General features: G+C 52.4%; 1 protein-coding gene across 1 annotated transcript in view; it reads left to right on the top strand.

Annotated features, from left to right (window-relative positions):
* Positions 1-17,216, top strand: part of LOC128272402 (protein outspread) — a 144,467-nt gene that overhangs the window by 86,772 nt on the left and 40,479 nt on the right. Inside the window, exons 3-5 of the mRNA XM_053010202.1 lie at positions 4,885-4,950; positions 7,475-7,663; positions 7,871-7,934. Of these exons, the coding sequence (XP_052866162.1) occupies positions 4,885-4,950; positions 7,475-7,663; positions 7,871-7,934 (319 nt within the window). The remainder of the gene's footprint in view (positions 1-4,884; positions 4,951-7,474; positions 7,664-7,870; positions 7,935-17,216) is intronic.

Here is a 17,216-nt window from a genome sequence, read left to right on the forward strand (position 1 = left end):
TTCCATGCATAGAACTGAAATGTTGGATGTTGGACTTGGACTTCGACTTAGACTTAGACTTGGGATGGGGAAAAAGAAATCCATTATTTTTTTCATTAGATGGCTTTAGTGATCGATATTTCGTCAAGTATCGATCAAACAATTTCGAGTTTATGCTAGTTTTCAAGGTGGGACTTCATGCTTTAAAAGATTCTTTTACTGTCTACTGTCAATGTTTGACCGCTTGATCAGAAACAGCCAAAATTGGCCAACAAAAGAGGTGTTGTGTTCCATCAGGACAACACAAGTCCACACACGTCGGTGGTGGCTCACCAGAAACTCCTGGAGCTTGGTTGGGAAGTTTTAATGCATCCACCGTACAGTCCGGACCTAACACCAATAAAGCCAAGACACCAAGACATCTAGAAGAGAAGAATTATGAAGTTGCCTTTAAATTGCAACAAATAATCTAACAAATCAGTGCATATTTCACTCTATAACTCAAATAAAATTTTGAATTTCACGCAAAAACAATGAACTTCCTTTTCCCCAACCTAGTACTTCGGTTCTGTTATAACGCGAAGCCCAGTTTTCAAGCACGTGAAGCCCAGTTCGGCCACTTCTCGTCAAACTTTCTCGAGCCGAGCTGACTGGCTATGGCTGACGTCCGAACGGACACTACGATGCAACACAGCACCCGTTCACCGACAATGCAATGAATGTAAAAAACAACAACGGATCCCACGACGTTACCCTTTCCTTGCGCGATAAGCTGTCCGGGCCCAGAAGGCCGGTCGATCGATCGTTCGATCATTCCCGGGCGACACAAATCATGGACGTCTCGGCTTGGACGCCATTTTCAGGGCTCTCGTTCGCTCCCGAAGCTGTGCGGCCAATTTGTACCCTCCACCGTGTCCCGTTCCCGATGCACAGAAAATGTCACCGCCGTCCGTCCGGCCGGCCGGCCGGAGTCCTGTAACTGTCGCGCACAGTAAGGTGCCAAGGTAGCAACAACAGCGACAAAAAACACCGCGTCGCCGATGCACCCTTGACGGGGCTGAACATGATGTTACGCGCCAAATTAATCACCTTTGGCTGCCGCTGCTGCGTGTCCGCATGGGATAATAAAAACAAACGGAAGAAGATCACGTGTAATCGGCTTCGAACCCGAACCGAGGCCAACACCGCTCCGCTTGCCACCGTCGCCGTCACCGTCGGTATCAATCGAAACCAATAACTTACGGCGGGCAGGATTATAAGTCAACCGGACGCGGACCGGCGCGGCCCGCACTTGTTGTACGCTCCGGCTTGTCCGGTGTTCCGGCGGCGCGTGAATGATCGTGCGGCCGCGTACGACGTAGCTTCCCGTGGCAGCACGCATAAACGGTTGAGTGATTAAAATTAAGTGAACGCAATTCATTATGAGATTCGCCGCGGCCTCGACCTCGGCTCCGGGAAGGGATGTCTCAGACTGCGTGACCCTCCCAAAACTTTCAGTGTCGGGCGAAAATCGGTCACCCTAAGCCCCGCTCCGATATTATCGCGAGGCTTCATTTCCGTACGAAAATGAAGATTTCCTTCTTGAGAGACCCGCGGTGGACGCGGTCCCATAAATAATGCATCTTATCGGAAACAGTAATTAAACTCTGAATCCGCCCCGCCGCGCCGGTCCGGGAATCGGATTATTTTTTTCCCACCATGAATTTGTTGATGTTCGACAGCGCCCGGCCCTGGCTCGGTCGGTCAAGCGCGACGCGCGATGCTTCCACCTTAAACACGCGCTTCCACGGCCGCCGCGACGAAGGGATGCGCGTAGGTCGTAAAGGAAACACAATTAATTAGCATTAACCACTTACGCGGCGCACGGTACCGCGATCGGCTTGGCAGCAGCAGCAGCCGCCGGGTCCCGAGTGCGCCGCCCTGTTTGTTCTAGTGGACAAGAAATTAATTCTGAGCGCCTAACCCCTGGGAACCCGGCGGGCCGGACACCGGACTCCCGCGTCCAGAGCCTTCCCGAGAGGGGGGGGCGCCCGAGGGTTCGGCACGAGAAATTGACCGTGGCAATGACGATGAATAATTTTCCAATTTATTTGCAGAATTGCTCGGGGCTCCATGGTCGATAGCTTTACATGTCTATCGGCGAGGACTCCTTGCAACCTCCTTGCTCTAGCGCGCTCTACCTCTCTCTCTCTCTCTCTCGCTGTCTGCTACTAACCTGATTAGTCCGCCCCCGTCTGGAAGTGTTTGCTGATCGGCGCCATCGACAGGAACTTGGCTTCCGGCGGCAGTGCAACGGCACGATCGGCACGAAACCGACTTCCGAGCGGTCGGTTTCCGTTCGGGGAACGGTCTCTCCCCATAAATCAAACGAGGCGCCAGGCGTGGTCGGGCGGCAGGTGTTGGGTCACCTGGATGGCCCGGATTCGCCGGAGCGCGTCACCGACACCTCGGAATGCGCAATGTTTGCGCACTTTTTTAATTTAATTAACATCTAACAACGGTTGCGATGAGCCAGCATCGCAACAGGTTGTCCGGTGGGTTGTTCCCGCTCCAAACAGGGGGGGCCGTGACTCCCACACACACACAGAGAGTCCCATTCAGAGTCAGAGGAGGAAGCATCTCAATGGCTAGTGGTGCTTGGCCAGCAAAGCAATAACATTGTAGCTAGAAGGGCTGCCCCTTTTTGGTGGCCACAACAACCGGTGGCCTGCCTGCCGCGCTATCGCCCTCAATTACCTTCGTCGAGTGGCGATGAAGCGATGAAAGTGTCCGTGGTATGGTGGCGCTCCCGCTTGCGTCAGGGCCACTCGTCAGCTTTGGTGAACCCTTTCGAAGTACGTAAAGTATTAAGGGGGGAACCGACCGACCGGTGCAAAGTAGCTGCTGCCCCGCTGCCTATGCCTGTAATTTATGTACCCGTTTACGATGCTGCTCACGCCCTGGGTCAAGTAATCACTCTCGGTCCGGTGGGAGACGAATTAACACCGACGAGCCGAACCGAGCCGGAGTGAGCAAACAAAACGTCCCCGTTGAAGAGGCGAACGGGGGCCGCGGCGCACAGTATCTTAACTGTTGTTTTACGTCGGGTTCGTCGCCTAAATTTAGATTCCCAAGTCTTTTGTTTTCCGATGGACGCGATGGACCCCTAAAGTAAATAGAATGCCACCGACGCTCCCGGCTCGATGCTACTGCGCTTCCTGAGTGATCTTTTGGGCGATCCGACCATAACATTCTGGCCCCCCTACTCATGCTCGGTACTTCAACCGACCGACGCTTTTATGTGCAGTCTGCATTAGCTCACACACTTCACGGACGGCTCGAAAATGAAAAGAAACTATTCAAGGTACGCACAGTGCGTTCGGTGCGTTGCATTGTGTGTGCAGCCAGCCAGCCAGCCAGCCAGCGATCAATCATCCGGCACGGCTCTTCTGGAACTGGGCCACTTGGCAGAATTTTATTCAACAACGTGAAACCACTCGAAAGTCTCTTCTCCGGCCGGCCGCTCCGGTGGTTACGCTCGAATTACCTGATAAAAGCCATCATCCTTCGCCTGGCTGTCGATCGCGTTGCGCTGGGATGGGATGGCCAAAAAAACCCTTTTCATAAAACCCTTCTCCGGCATCTGGGTCGTTGAAAATCATAAAAAAACGAAACGCACTAACCTTCATCGTGCTGCGTACTCGCGGCGTCGTCGTGGTCGTTGTGACCCTTTCGCGGGGGGGAAGGGGACTCTTTGGTTCGGTCTCTACCCTTTCTCAAGTACACATTCTTTCTGGCCGCGCGAATTTGTAGGTCATCGAAGAGATATTTTATGCCGATACCGCTGCGCCGCCCAAAATTGGCCCGAAAGACGGCCACGTGCGTCGCGTTAACGGCGACAGGGGCCGACGTACAGATTTCGCCATCGCCACGGCCTCTTAGTCCGTCACTCTCGTCACTCAACCCAATGCCGTTCCGTTCGTGTCCTGCCCGCCCGTGGATGAGCCATCCGAAAACGTGTAACAACCTCAAGGACCTTGACTCTCGCCCTCAAGCTCCGCGCTCGTTCTCGTTCTTCAGCAAGTGCTTTCGGCACCATCGCACTGCTAGTTGTGACACTTGTGGGATGTTGTTCTTTCCGTTCCGCGCGCTCGCGTAAACCGCCGTTACTTTTTGCCTTGCCAGAGGCCCCTTCTGTGGGCAAATATTTTGTTTATGTCAAAGCCCGCAGAGGGCCATTTTTTGTGGCCATCGAAAAGGGTGGTAAAACAGAATATCATCCATAAATATTGCGGACCTGTGTCCCATCACACTTTCCGAAGCATCTTTCCTCAAAAAAGTTTGGCCACGGAGCCGTCCGTCGTCAGGAGATGGGCGGGGGTTTCTGTGGCCGCAGCCACGACGGTGTACCGCGTTTCGGGCGTATTACTTATAACGCCAATAAATGACATTCCATAACCAAATAAAGCGTTTTTCGCGATAACCGTCTGTGTGCGCCGGAGTGCCGTAAATCCATCTCGCCGTGTCCGTGCCCGGTCCATTCTCCGGTACACACTGTCCGCGCCGACCCCCTCGGTCGGTCGCTTGTTTTTATGATATTTCCATTTCTCCTTCAATTATTTATATTTATTGTCCGCCATTCGCAAATATGTTCATCATTTTCGACAGGCACCGCACAGCCGAAAGCGGCTTTGGTTGGGGTCTTTATCTTTTGCCTATACACGCATTCCGCCGCTCGCTTTGCGTGTGTGCCGTTCAATGGCTCCTCGGTGCGCTTTTTGTCAATTTTAAACCCCCCCCCCCGGCACCGTCGATCGTTAATATATTGCTGCGTTTTTACCCTTCTTTTTGCAAGTTTACATAATTAATTTACCCTTTCTGGATACACTTGTATTCATCACCTTTTTTCTCTCTCTCTCTCTTCAGCGATGGCAGCGAAGGTGGTTCGTGCTGTACGACGACGGAGAGCTGACGTATTCGGTAGACGAACACGTAAGTATAGCCATATTGACGCTTTATCGGATCGAACGCGGTGTCCTGTGCCTTCAACCAGCCGAGCGCGACCACTGAGGACACTTTTCATTAAAAAAAACCATGAAATATGCTGATAAATCATAAACCAAGAACGGCTCGGCATCCTCGGATAGCAAGTGACGCGAATCAATTTAGCTTACTCGTGCCCCGCCATTCCGGATCACTTACGGTGCAGCAGCAGAAGAACAAAAAGAACCCCGTGTCTCTTTTCGAATCCCGCAAATGATGCTAAATACCTGCGCAATGACGGAAACAGCATACCTTTAAGAGCATTAAGCCACCTCCCCCCTTCGTTGGGCCACAATGAGGGGGTAGTTAAAAGGAGGCAACAAAAACAAAGCCTCCACAAGCCCGGGCCACGGTCAATTAGCACTACCCCGAAACGGCCGGTGATTCAACGGCCGTGATGTGATCAAATCCTTCTTCCCGTTCGCACAAGCGCACACACCTTGCACCGTTGCGCGATGCTTTTAGCCCACGAAACGGGCAGGAACGAACCCGAACCGAAAAGGGTACGACCGGGACATTTCAGACATTAATAATAATAAGCTTGAAGAATTATTTCCCTTTTTCGAGGCGCTGCGCATAAGATTACACGATTGGATTTTGTGGTGCTGGTGGCGTCCGCTTCACGACGGATCTGACGGTGGCGGCCGGATTCACCTGACTTGTGAAAACAACGACAAAAAAGGTGCTCCGACCAAAAAGCGGGAATTCGAATGTGCGGTGCGGGGTGACGCGGCCACGCGGGAGCTTCCTTTATCGCGTGAAGAAGGTGTTTGAAAAATTATACAAAATATGTTCACCGGTTCCGCCACGGGGTCCCCCCACGGGAGGAATCCGGGAAGGCCAACATAAAGATCGTAATTGAATGGCTTGTCTTATGTTTGGGATTTTCATTACCCGGCCAACTTTTTATTGCGCTCCGAGATTCGATTTGTGCGCTGCGCTTTGCGGATCAATTGGTCCGGCCCGTAGCCAATCGGTTTCGTGCGTACAAGAAAAAACAATGGCATATAATGCCCATAAAAGGAGGTCCTTTTGCGAAGGAGAAAAAAAAACAGGAAAACGACGACGACGACGAACACGCGGATCTCAACGCGGATGGTTGATTACCTTCGCGATGATACAACACGACGCCCGCGTTGGGTCGTTTGGTTTGTTTTTTTTTGCGGATTTGGGATTGCCTTAAAATCTGTGCGCAAAACCAGCAGGACGCATCGAATCCGCCGACTTCCTGAGACGAAACGGCGGCCGCGGCCGTCTTGTGGTCGTCAGGCGAACATATTTTAATCGATCGGACCAAGATTAGAATCCGGAGATCGGCTTACAAAATATTTTGTCAGAATCGCCCAAAATCTCGTGTACGCCGTGCCCCCGTCCGTGCGATGCTCTTGATTTGATACGCGTCGTAGCTCTGAAGGTCTGAAAGGTCAGACCAAGAATTCCGCGCCCGTGGCCCCGAGAAATCCAATCATCGAGCAACATCGTAAAACCAACGAAATGCAATTAATTTGACGAATTTAGCACAGTCAGCGAGCAGCGGGGCCGATTGGTGGCAGATGATCCCGCGAATGACATAATCCTTCCCGAGGCGGGGTCCAATCCTTCGAATTGAACCATGAAGATAGTTGGAACCCATCGTGTGGATAAAATAAACACCATCACACTGACGGTCCAGAATGGGTTCGGAGAGGATGCTTCTTAATAAAAGCTCGTTGCGGGTGGGCAACATGCCGATGCCGATTGGACGCCAAATGCGACGCCAAAGGAAAAGGAAGTTTTAAAACTCTCAAAGTCTGCTGGAGCACGCTGCAGATAAATAAGTTTCCCCCAAAAGCGGGGCGACGTCCGCCCCGTGGCTGCATCGGCATCTTCAGTCCGGCCCGTCGGTGAATGCAATTTACAATGGTCCGTGTCCCGAGGTTTGCTGTGGAACCTAATTTTATGATTTTATGGCCGCCATTTGGTTGCATAAAGTTATGCACCTTCCCAGCACTCGATCGAGCGTTTTTGCCCACTTTCGTAAAGGTGTCGCCTTCGTGTCGGCGCCGTTAGACCGACGAACCGCCGTTTTGCTAGTGGCAGGCAACAACAATCCTCAAGGCACTCAGGTCCTCGAGTGAACTCCACTCCATTTTGCGGATTTACTCCTTGGCCAAACTTTGGTAACACGCGACAAGAGTCACTGCGATGTCCTGCGATCATTGTCCCAAAATCTGACACAAGATCATCGACATTATTATTTTGATTGAAAATGTCGAAATAGCTTCACGACTTAGTGGCCCACACCGCTCCGAACTAGGAAGGAAGACCCCCGCTGCAGTGCTTTGCATTTGCATTTTGGCGGTTTTTCGAAACCCCACTTTTGAAGGCTGCCGAAAGGTTAATTTGGCCACCAGGCGCGTATCCGATTTCGAAATTAATTATTAACGTATCACCGTGCATCTTTACGTCTTTCTGTTTCTGTCTCCTGATACAGCCCGAAACGATACCGCAAGCCATAATCGACATGACGAAGGTGCTGGAGGTGACCACGGCCGACAACATCACCAGCCATCCGCACTCGATCGCCATCACCGCCCCGGAGCGGGTCACCTTCGTCAAGGGGACCTGCCCGGACGAGACCAAGTGGTGGTTCAACGTGCTGGTCGCCTTCCCCAAATCCAAGGTACGTACTTCCCGATTGTCCTGTCACCGAGGGGCCGCGCGTCATCAATCACCCGATCGCGGCGGCCCGTCCGCCGCCAAAGAGTGATGCTGCTAATTGCAAATGATCGATATCCTTGTTTTCTTTCTTTCTTTTCCCGGTGGTATGCATTTTTGCGGTCTGGACCCCGAAATCCGAAATCACTTCCGACTCCGCACCCGCACACAGGGTCGCCACAAACGAAATGCGACCTTTCCCGGTGGACAGGCCACGACGATCCTGCAGGCGCAGAGTAAGTATATGACCTGTTGACCGCCCGCCGTCAAGACCTGTCTTACCTGATAGAGAGAGAGAGACGGAGAGAGACCCCCGGTGGGAGTACGCTGGCGGACTTGGCAGTCGCCGGTGCTTGCGTTGCATCAATCATTCTTATGTTTCACCCTTCTCCGGCGACGGCGACGATTGGCGACGAGTCCCGTTACGCGAAGGAAGTGAAGTGCAGGGGCGCTGTGAATACGCCCGCCAAAGACGCCGCTGATGGGGCGCGAACTTACAATGTGTCTCGAAGTCTTCAAGCACCCCGGTCCGGGGGACCGGCGGCCACCCTTGAACTCTCGGGAGGAACTCCCATCTCTTTCGGTCCGTTTGGTCCGAAAAGGTCCTTTCTCGATCTCTCTCTCACTCTCTCCCTCTCTGTCGAGAATCTTAACGTTCGCATTCTTGGGTTGAAAGGCAGAAAAAGCCGGAATGGATTCGTCTTCGGGGGTTCTTTGTCGAAATGAAAGTTCTCATCCGGCCGACCGGAGAGGTACAGGGTACTCCGAGTGTTGACGGGTGGCTGATGATGACGCCGACGAAGAAACGATGATGATGTTACGGACGGGTGAAAAGGCTCCCGGCAGGAGGTCGCCGCGTAACGTTGCTGCTTTCTTTTCGGTCCGTGCATCGCGGCGCACCGAATGTGGTCTTCCGGGACTTCCCGGGACTTCCCGTGCAGTCCACGGGTGTGTTGCATTCAATCCGTGCGTCCCCGCTCGTCCGCGGCCGCCTGATCCTCGTGGCACGATCCCCGATCGATCGATTTATCTTCCGAACGCCGCCGCTCAGAACACACGGCCCGATGGCCGCGGGTCGGGAGAAAAAATGACTCAAACCCCGTTATGTAATCAATAATAATAAAAGGATTTGACATGTAGAACATTCGCCGGGCTGGGCAGAAGGCCACCAGAAGCGAGGCCCCACGCGGGGAGCCTGGATTCTATTTCACCGCGCGTGTGAGTTCGATGCCAGCAGACGTCGGTCGAACCCGTCGCGTCGACGAACGGCGCGTCCTTCCGCTAGAATCCCGCGGTCCACGTAATGATGTTATTATTGTTGTGTGTTGCATTACGGATTTATGTTGCCCAGTCTCGGCTAGTTCTGCGGGCCCAACATACGGCGACAAATGCACCCCGACGGAAGATGCCAACGACGACGACGACGACGACGACGATGAGCGAAATAAAAACAAGTTTCACTATCAACCACCAACCTCAATACCACGCGGGGCCACGGTTGGAGGCCCGGGACGAACGGGGGGGCGCATTGCATAATCGCGAGCACCAATTTAGAAGCGGCGAAGCATAACCCACCCGTCCGGCCGGCTGGCACAGCGGCTGGTTCCCAGGGGGAAGGTTTCGAAAGAAGCATTTTCCGTGCGGCACAGCTGATGTCATTACACGTGCACTGCACCGCACAGAACCGGTGTGCCCTGCCCTGCCTCTCCCTCTAGTTTTAATGGTGGAAAGCACCTTATGGCCTTTCGGGCCAGAAATGCAGCCCGGCTCCGTCGGTGCATCCCCGACAGCGGGGCGCGTTGGGTGAAATTATGAGAAATGGAACCGAGGGAGGTTCGATTATGAGAAATTGCCGGAAAAATTGCTGCCCATTACGGTGGCGAGGCTCCCGAGGGGGGCGTCCCGAACGCCGAGCCGGAGGCTCAGAACCTTTCCCGTTCGGGGGAGGGAGAACGGTCGGTGGCAGAAGATTTGTCATTCGACTGATTGCTGGCCACAATCGACGATGGCCGGGCTGATGCTGATGCTGTGCCGTGGGTTCCCGGCCGTTGCCGTGGTCCGTTTTTTGTTTGCGTGATGTAATTCTTTTTTCCTCCAATGAAGCTCTGCAATCTTATTACGTGGCATTACGCGGCAAGATGGGCAAAATTGTGCAAAGTTTCGTTGATCAAGAAGTTGTGGAATTTATTGGAAGGCAAATCAGCTCGAAATAAATGGGTCGCGAAATGTTACGTTGTTATACTTTTTTGAGTAAATTTGAACGATGAACAGAATAAGAATGAAAAATCCCGTATGAAGTTTGACTTTTTTAAATCATTTTGTTTCTCTTCTCTTACTGTTCTTAATGAAACAAACCGAGTACGGTTGGAAAGGGACTAAAAAGAACAACACTAAGCTTTGGAAAAAAAGGTTGCCGAAACTACTCGAAATGGGTAACTAACTCTACTGATACCATTTTTTGACTTTTATTAATGGGTTTGGCTTTTCTTGTGATCTTTTGGTTCGATCCTTTTTGTCGCAACGCTCCTAACGAACAAAACATAGGAGAAAATTGTAGACAGAATCGCTTTCAGATCACGTTTTGGCAAAAGGATCAAAACTTCTACCAAAAGTGACCGTTTTTTCGGCAAGATGATAAAAGAAGTAGTAGAAGTAGGAAGTAAAGAATTTTAGAAAGAATTACAGAATTACAATTACAATTACATCCTTAACCAAGAATGTATTAAATGTATTGGTCTCTCGATCCCAAAATTCCTATAAACAGTTACTCAATTTTGAGTTGTCAGTTGTGCATTCCTTGTTGGCTTCAACTATTTTCATTTTGCAGAATCAGAATTCATTATATTTTTTTGCTTTGCTGATCTGTCAGCGTCTAATGACGTTCTATGGTGCCATTAGTCTCTTGTAAATCCCATTTTCAAGTGTTTTCACGTTTGGATGAGTTAAAAAATTGAGCATCGCTCAGCTGTCATTACGTATTGTGTGTTCAGATCTCCGCCGAATTAAACAAATACAGTGCAGCAACACGGGCAAAAAGGGAATATTTACAGAAACCGAGCGTTTTCGCACTTCACCAACCACAAACGCAAACAACTTCGAACGAACGGGCAGCACTCGTGGGCGGTATGCGCGAAGCATCAATAAGATCCGCAAGGATCTGAGTATAATCGAGTGCAGAATAAAGCCCCCCAAGAACCGGTGGGTTTGATCGCGTCCGCGTCATCCGCGATCGCGATCCGGAGAAGAACCAATAAACAATTACAAGAGCATCAGTCTGGCAATTGCAACGAAGCTCGCGCTTAGAACGATAGCGCCAAAGCGCGCGCATCAAACGATGGATGCGTTTCCGGCCCGGCCCCCCACATCCCCCCGCCGCACTGCACTCGGAAGCCAAATACGCCGCCCGACAACATCATCATCCTTCAATCCCGACCCGGAATCCCATCAACAACCATCGTGTTCTGTATTCAGTATAATCGATGGCGGCGGCGGCGACCCCCATCGATTGCGCACGCTCATTGGCGATGCAAATTTATTCATAATTCTTTCCAATTGCTTATGCATCCAATTTCCCTGCCCCACCACCCAGCCCGGCCCAGCCCAGCACCAATCAACCAGTAATTTCCGTGCGCAACCAGGCGAAAGAATAGTTCCGCGGATGGCGCGCGTGGCCGCGGTTGTTGTGGGAGCCTCCGAGGGTGGTAAAAGTACCGCTAGAAAATAAACAGCGAGGGTGAGAGACAGAGAGAGAGAGGGGTGGTGCTGGAGATCGGTGCAGTCGGGGGGCGAGCCATCTAACGCCGCACCCCGGTGCATAGATGCGTAGAGACCCTTTCGTGTGTAGGAGGCCGCGGAAGATTGCGTAGCAGCAGAAAGGGGAACCCGAGCCATAAAAACGACATCCATCCAATCACACCCCGCGCCCCAGTCGGTGTCGTCGTGATGTGAGCATCGAAGCGCCGCCACCGAATCGACATAATTCGTTCGACGCAATCGGCGGAGATCCGAGACACCCACAAGGCGGGGATGCAAATAATCGTAGCACCACGACTTGAGACCTGCCATCGATATTATTCTTCGAGAGAAGGAGGGCTGGCCAAGAGAAGACCCAGAACCCCTACAGTGGGCGACCGATTTTCTCACCACCGTTGGCTCCGGCTGTTGGCTTGGCCAGGCCGACCGTCACTGTGTACGCAAGAGTGAGTGACGTCGAGAGAAGAGCGTCCCGAAGATGAAGAAGATGGGACTGACTTTGAATTCTCGCGATCAAGGGCCCCCCAAGGGTCGCTAATTTTTGTCTGCAATAACACAAACACACACACCGACACACAAGGCGACTCTCGGCGGTGCACGACTCTCCGCGGGGCCCTCGGAGCGAGCTGCGGAGTGTGTTTATTTATTCATTTATTTATTCGCTCGCATCAACCGCAGCAACGGCTCAACGGAGACCGACCGTTTGCCCCCCCGGGGGACGGGTGGGTTGTGGCTGGCCGCGAGATTGACGTGATGGGTCGTCGATCAGCAAAAATATGGGATGAACTGTCGCCGGGCCGGGCGAAGAAGTTGCAACCAAGGCAAACAAGCGTCTGCCGGCGGCCAGGCTCAAGAATCTCAAGAGAATACGAGGGTGACTTGAAAAGTGTTCGATCTAACGGAGATGCAAGACCCAGGTCACCTTGCAAGTCTACACACGATTATCAGCGATGCTGCCATCTCTGTAACCACATCCAAATAGCTCTTGGAAAAGTACAGGGTGCGTCATCATGATAGAACCTATTTTTAAATGTTAAAAAGCCCCGCCATTTTTCAGTCGATTTTGACAAATGAGCAAGATTTATTGAAGGTATAGAATGCCATTTATTGACAATTCACTCAGAATACAATATCAATAGAACGTATTTGACAACATCTCGGACATAATAGCAGCAATTTCTGCTTGATTTCAAAATATGGGTGATTTTCCAAAATCGACTGAAAAATGGCGGAGTTATTTCGCATTAAAATAGATCTTGTCATGATGCGTACGCACCCTGTACTACATTTTCTCTTCAAAATAATTGTTCACGAAGGTCATTGTCTCTACATTTGACGAAAATCTCTGTCCTCCGTGCGAAAAGAGTCATTTAGGGCTAGATCTTGCGAATAGGGTGGATGATCAACCGTAATTCGCGGATTTTCACGGATGATAACCGCTGAGGAACGTGATGGCAACGTGAACAAATGAGGCGTCCATCGTGCTTTCCCATGTCTAAATGTTAATTGTAAATGCAATAAATACCTTTTGTTACATGTCCATAATCTTTACTATCCCTTTCACTTCACTTCGACGATGGTTCGTCGGTGCTTCGAGAAAACATCGCCAAAGTTTAGCATTTGATGTACTTTGGCGATGTTTTCGCTGGAACAAAATTTACCAGCTGTCCTCTCATTTGCTAGTGCTGCCATTTTCACCTTGCGGTCGGTAACATATCAAGTCACCCTCGTACTTTTTGTTCGGGACGATAAACGCACGAACCGCACCGAACGGTGGTCTGCTGAGTTGATTAAATTTTAGCATCGTCTCGAGTAAACATCGGACCCACCACCCGGTTCCGGGAGTCTGGTTTCTGGTTTCTCAGCGAACCACAATGAATGTGTAGAATGGTTTGGCCGCAGCGATGAGGCCGATTAGATGAGCCGGGGGGGCATCGGAGCGCTACCGTATCAACCCGACGGCGATTGATCCCCAGCGTACCGCCAAAGGTCGCTCCCGATCGTGCCGATCGTGATGAGCGTCATGGAGCGTCTTCGGAGCGCGACTGCTGGCAAATATTACGCAAACCTTAGGCTGCCCGCGGTTTTGTGCGCGCCAACCTTGAGCTCGGAGCTCGGTTCGAAGCGGCCGGAGTGCGATCGCGTGATCATGGCGATGTGGCAACGATTCGTGTTTCGCGTGAAGGTCGCGCACGAAGGCGCATCTCCCGTTCCCAGGCAGTGGCAGTGCGTGACCTTTGCGTGCGCGAATTCGCTAGCCCTCCTAGCTAGATCAGTGACAGCCGAGTTTTGATCGATCAGCGCGATCGATGGATTGGGTGTCGTCAGCGACAGCGACACTCTGCGTGGCGGGGTTCTTGACACGACCCGGTTCGGAAGTTCTCTCCCTCTCTCTCGCTCTCTCGCGGCCCAACTGTGGGCGCTAATCGGTGGCTCCCCTAATTGATCCTTAAAATCGTGCCACGGGTGCCGTGCCACGGTACGTAAAACAAAGAGAAGGCCGACGTGAGACCACCGCCACCACCGCAGCCTTATGACACGTCACGTCGGCCACTTATGTGGCGCGCCAGGACACACACGATCGCGGCCGATCGGGCTCAATTAGAGGCCCAGCCGGATGGCCAATTGGGTGCAATTTGTTAAATGTCAGCCCGGCCGACGCGCGACGCCTACACGCGAAATGTCAATTCTCGGAAGTGGCCCCGCGATCGGTGTCAGTGGGCCGCCAGCCCAATGCGGAGAGCCTTTCCTGAAGTTCTGGCGGTTCTGCTCAGAATTCTGCGCACGTCGCCGGAGCGGGCCCCACATTCCTGCTCGCAGTGGACCGACCGCGGTGACTGGGTTGACCCATTTTCACCCCACAGCGCATATCTTCGATCGGCTGTGGCGCGGGTTTGGTGTTCGTTCTGATTAAGAACCGAGCACGTTCCGAGAGGCGGATTACCCAGTGTCCCCCGGGGTGGGGTTAATTTAATTCCGCTCCCCTTTTTTGTGCCGCCATGCCCCATCGACATGTAATCGATCCGCTTTTCGAATCGAATTAGTGTTTTATGGTTAAGCGGTCGCGCGAATCGCGTTTCGTGTTGCTGAGCGCTTTTAATCCGTCCGGATTCGAGCACGGATCCGGCATTCCGCGATTGTCGATGGTGGACGATAAATCAGGAAGGAATTTATTCGCGACCGAAATCGGCACGTCGATTGTGTCGCCCACCAACCTGGCCTAGCCAGGCTCTGACTGGCTGGCAACTAATGGCCTAATTATTTATCAATTCGCACGAGCCGCCTATCGGGTGGCTCAATGGCGATCCACGGCCGATCCATGATCTCTATAATCATGATGATGAGGTGCGATCGCTCGCCGCTGGTAGGAGAAAGGATCGCGGGGCCAGGGCCATAAAAGAGGCCGGCGAAACGTCTAATTACTGGCTCTCCGAAAAGCCGATCCGGTGCTTTGGTTTATGGTCTTTTCGGCGAAACCCCGGTGCGGCCGGTGATGATGGTGGTGCGACCTCTTCCGGAGTCAGCCGGTCGGTCGTAAACGACGGTCTCAGGCATCGGCGCAGGTTTGTCGCGCAGATCGCGACTTGCGTGGGACTACGAGCCGGACCCGGTAGCCCGGTTTCGGAGCTCGTCTCGGAGCGCATAAACTTTATTTCCAATGGCGGGCCTGTTGTTTGTGTTTTATTATTGTTTCTTGCGAACGATCGCGTAGGTACCCCGGCGGAGCTCTCCATCTCGCTCGCCACATGTCATCGGCGCTATGATTTATGTAGTTTGATAGATTTGCTATTTTTTCTACCTTAACAACCCCCCCGGCCGGGTGATGGTCCGTCTCGGGGAGGCCCAGGGGGCCAACAGCAACCAAACCCCACAGCCAACGCCACAGCACGGTGCGATCTCAATTTAACGCTCAATCGAACGAGATTCAATTAATCAATGAAAGTAATTGTGATATATCAATTGACAATTAAACAATTTAAAGCGGCGCCCGCGCGCCAGACGACAGACACACGGCCCCAGGTCCACGGTTCTCGGGGCGGGAGCGCAAAAAACCCTTTTCCTCGGGAGTCACGAACCCTCTCCCGTGGTCGTCGCTACCGGGGAAAAAAAACGGGAACGCGATCGCGATCTCCGCCATCCAGCTGACTGACTGGCTTGGCTGCTGCCCGTGGCGCTGGGCCGTGGTTTTCTTCATAATTTTCCCACTTTTCCGTCTCGCGATCGCAATCGCGCACCGCGAAAGGGAAAAGCAGCGCGCGTGGTCGGAATGAAAATGAAAATGGGCTCGGCCGTTGACTCTCTCAGCCGTCCGTCGGTGGTATTTAAGACGGTGGCGGAAGGTTTCGCGACACGAATGAAAGTAACAACACAGCACCGGCAGCAGTTGAGCAGTGAACAATGTTCCCAATTTTCGGGGCCATAATTTCGGCCGATGGTTTGAGCAAAAAGCGGCTACCGAGGGGGACACGACGGACGGGGTCTTCGTTCGCTGCGGCTCTCATAACTATCGTTAACAGGCATTTAATTTTTTCTTACGCCCCATAAACTTCACTTTTGGGGTTGGATGGATGATTTTCGCTCGGCTTTCCACCCGAGCACCCCGTTTTGGTTGCACCGGACATTAATATAAGTCGTTTGTCGGAGCCAACGGCAATGAGCGTAATTCGATGCACTTCGGTAACGCCACGGCCACAAAACAAAACGTTTACAAATAAGAAGCAATTACCGCCGTTTGCTTCTCGCGTGCGTGTGTGCCACGGCTACGATCTCCGATCGGGCGATTTAGTGGGCAACCTTCACGCGGACGTTAAGTAAAAAATCACACCACGCGCGCCATTAATCAAATTTAAACGCCAAAATTATCCTCCCAATCTTCGCCACGGGTCCTGACGTCATCGTGCAGCCGCGAGCCGCGAGATCTCGAGTGCAACGCGATCATATGCACCGAGCCTTTGCGCCGAGATAAATTACCTAATCGCTTCTCTCTAATCGCCCGGCCGGGGGTTCAGTTTGCGTGAAAAACAGCATGTGCGAAGCATAAAACAGAAAACATGGCTCGCCGGCTCAACCTTGAAGCGCCTGGCCTGGCGTCACGCGTTAGAACGGCGGCTTCCTGGGAATGGACGGATCGCAGCAGCCGCCATCTCGGTGGCCTTAATTATGCCAAAGATTCAAATCTCCGACCTCCGACTCAAACGGCCACGAGACAGTTACCTGCTGTGGCTGTGCATGGTTTGTGACCCGGACACAGGTGTGTAATGTTTCTAATATGCTTAATTTGTCCCGTTTATTTTTCGGAGGTTTCGTGTTACATTCTGGTTGTCAGAAGATGAAATCCTGTTTTTTTCGTGGATTCAGGTCGCGCTTAAGGACCCCCCGCTGATGGTCTTGTCGCTGGCAGACGATCGTCTGCCGGGCATTTGGACATTTTGAATCATTGCCATGAAATGGGTTTGAGTAACGGAAGCGCTTGGCCTCGCACGCACTCCTGGCACCACCACCGACCAGGGGACACCGCGGCGCGAATCAATAATGAAAGCATTTAGCATGATTTAATGGTCGGGCGGGCGCACACACACGCCCCATAAATCACCGCGGCGACGGGCTGAGGGTCGTAAATCATGGGATACTTTACATCGGGAAGCCTAAAAATCTGTGTCGCCCCCCGACGCGCGTGCTTGATGCTTAATTCGCTGAACCTTTCGGCTCGCAGAAGCCCGGGATGCAGTTGCTGTGCGCAGCGCTCTGTCGTCTGCTTCGCGTTC

The sequence above is a fragment of the Anopheles cruzii genome, chromosome 3, assembly GCF_943734635.1.
Source record: "Anopheles cruzii chromosome 3, idAnoCruzAS_RS32_06, whole genome shotgun sequence".
NCBI classification, from domain to species: domain Eukaryota; kingdom Metazoa; phylum Arthropoda; class Insecta; order Diptera; family Culicidae; genus Anopheles; species Anopheles cruzii.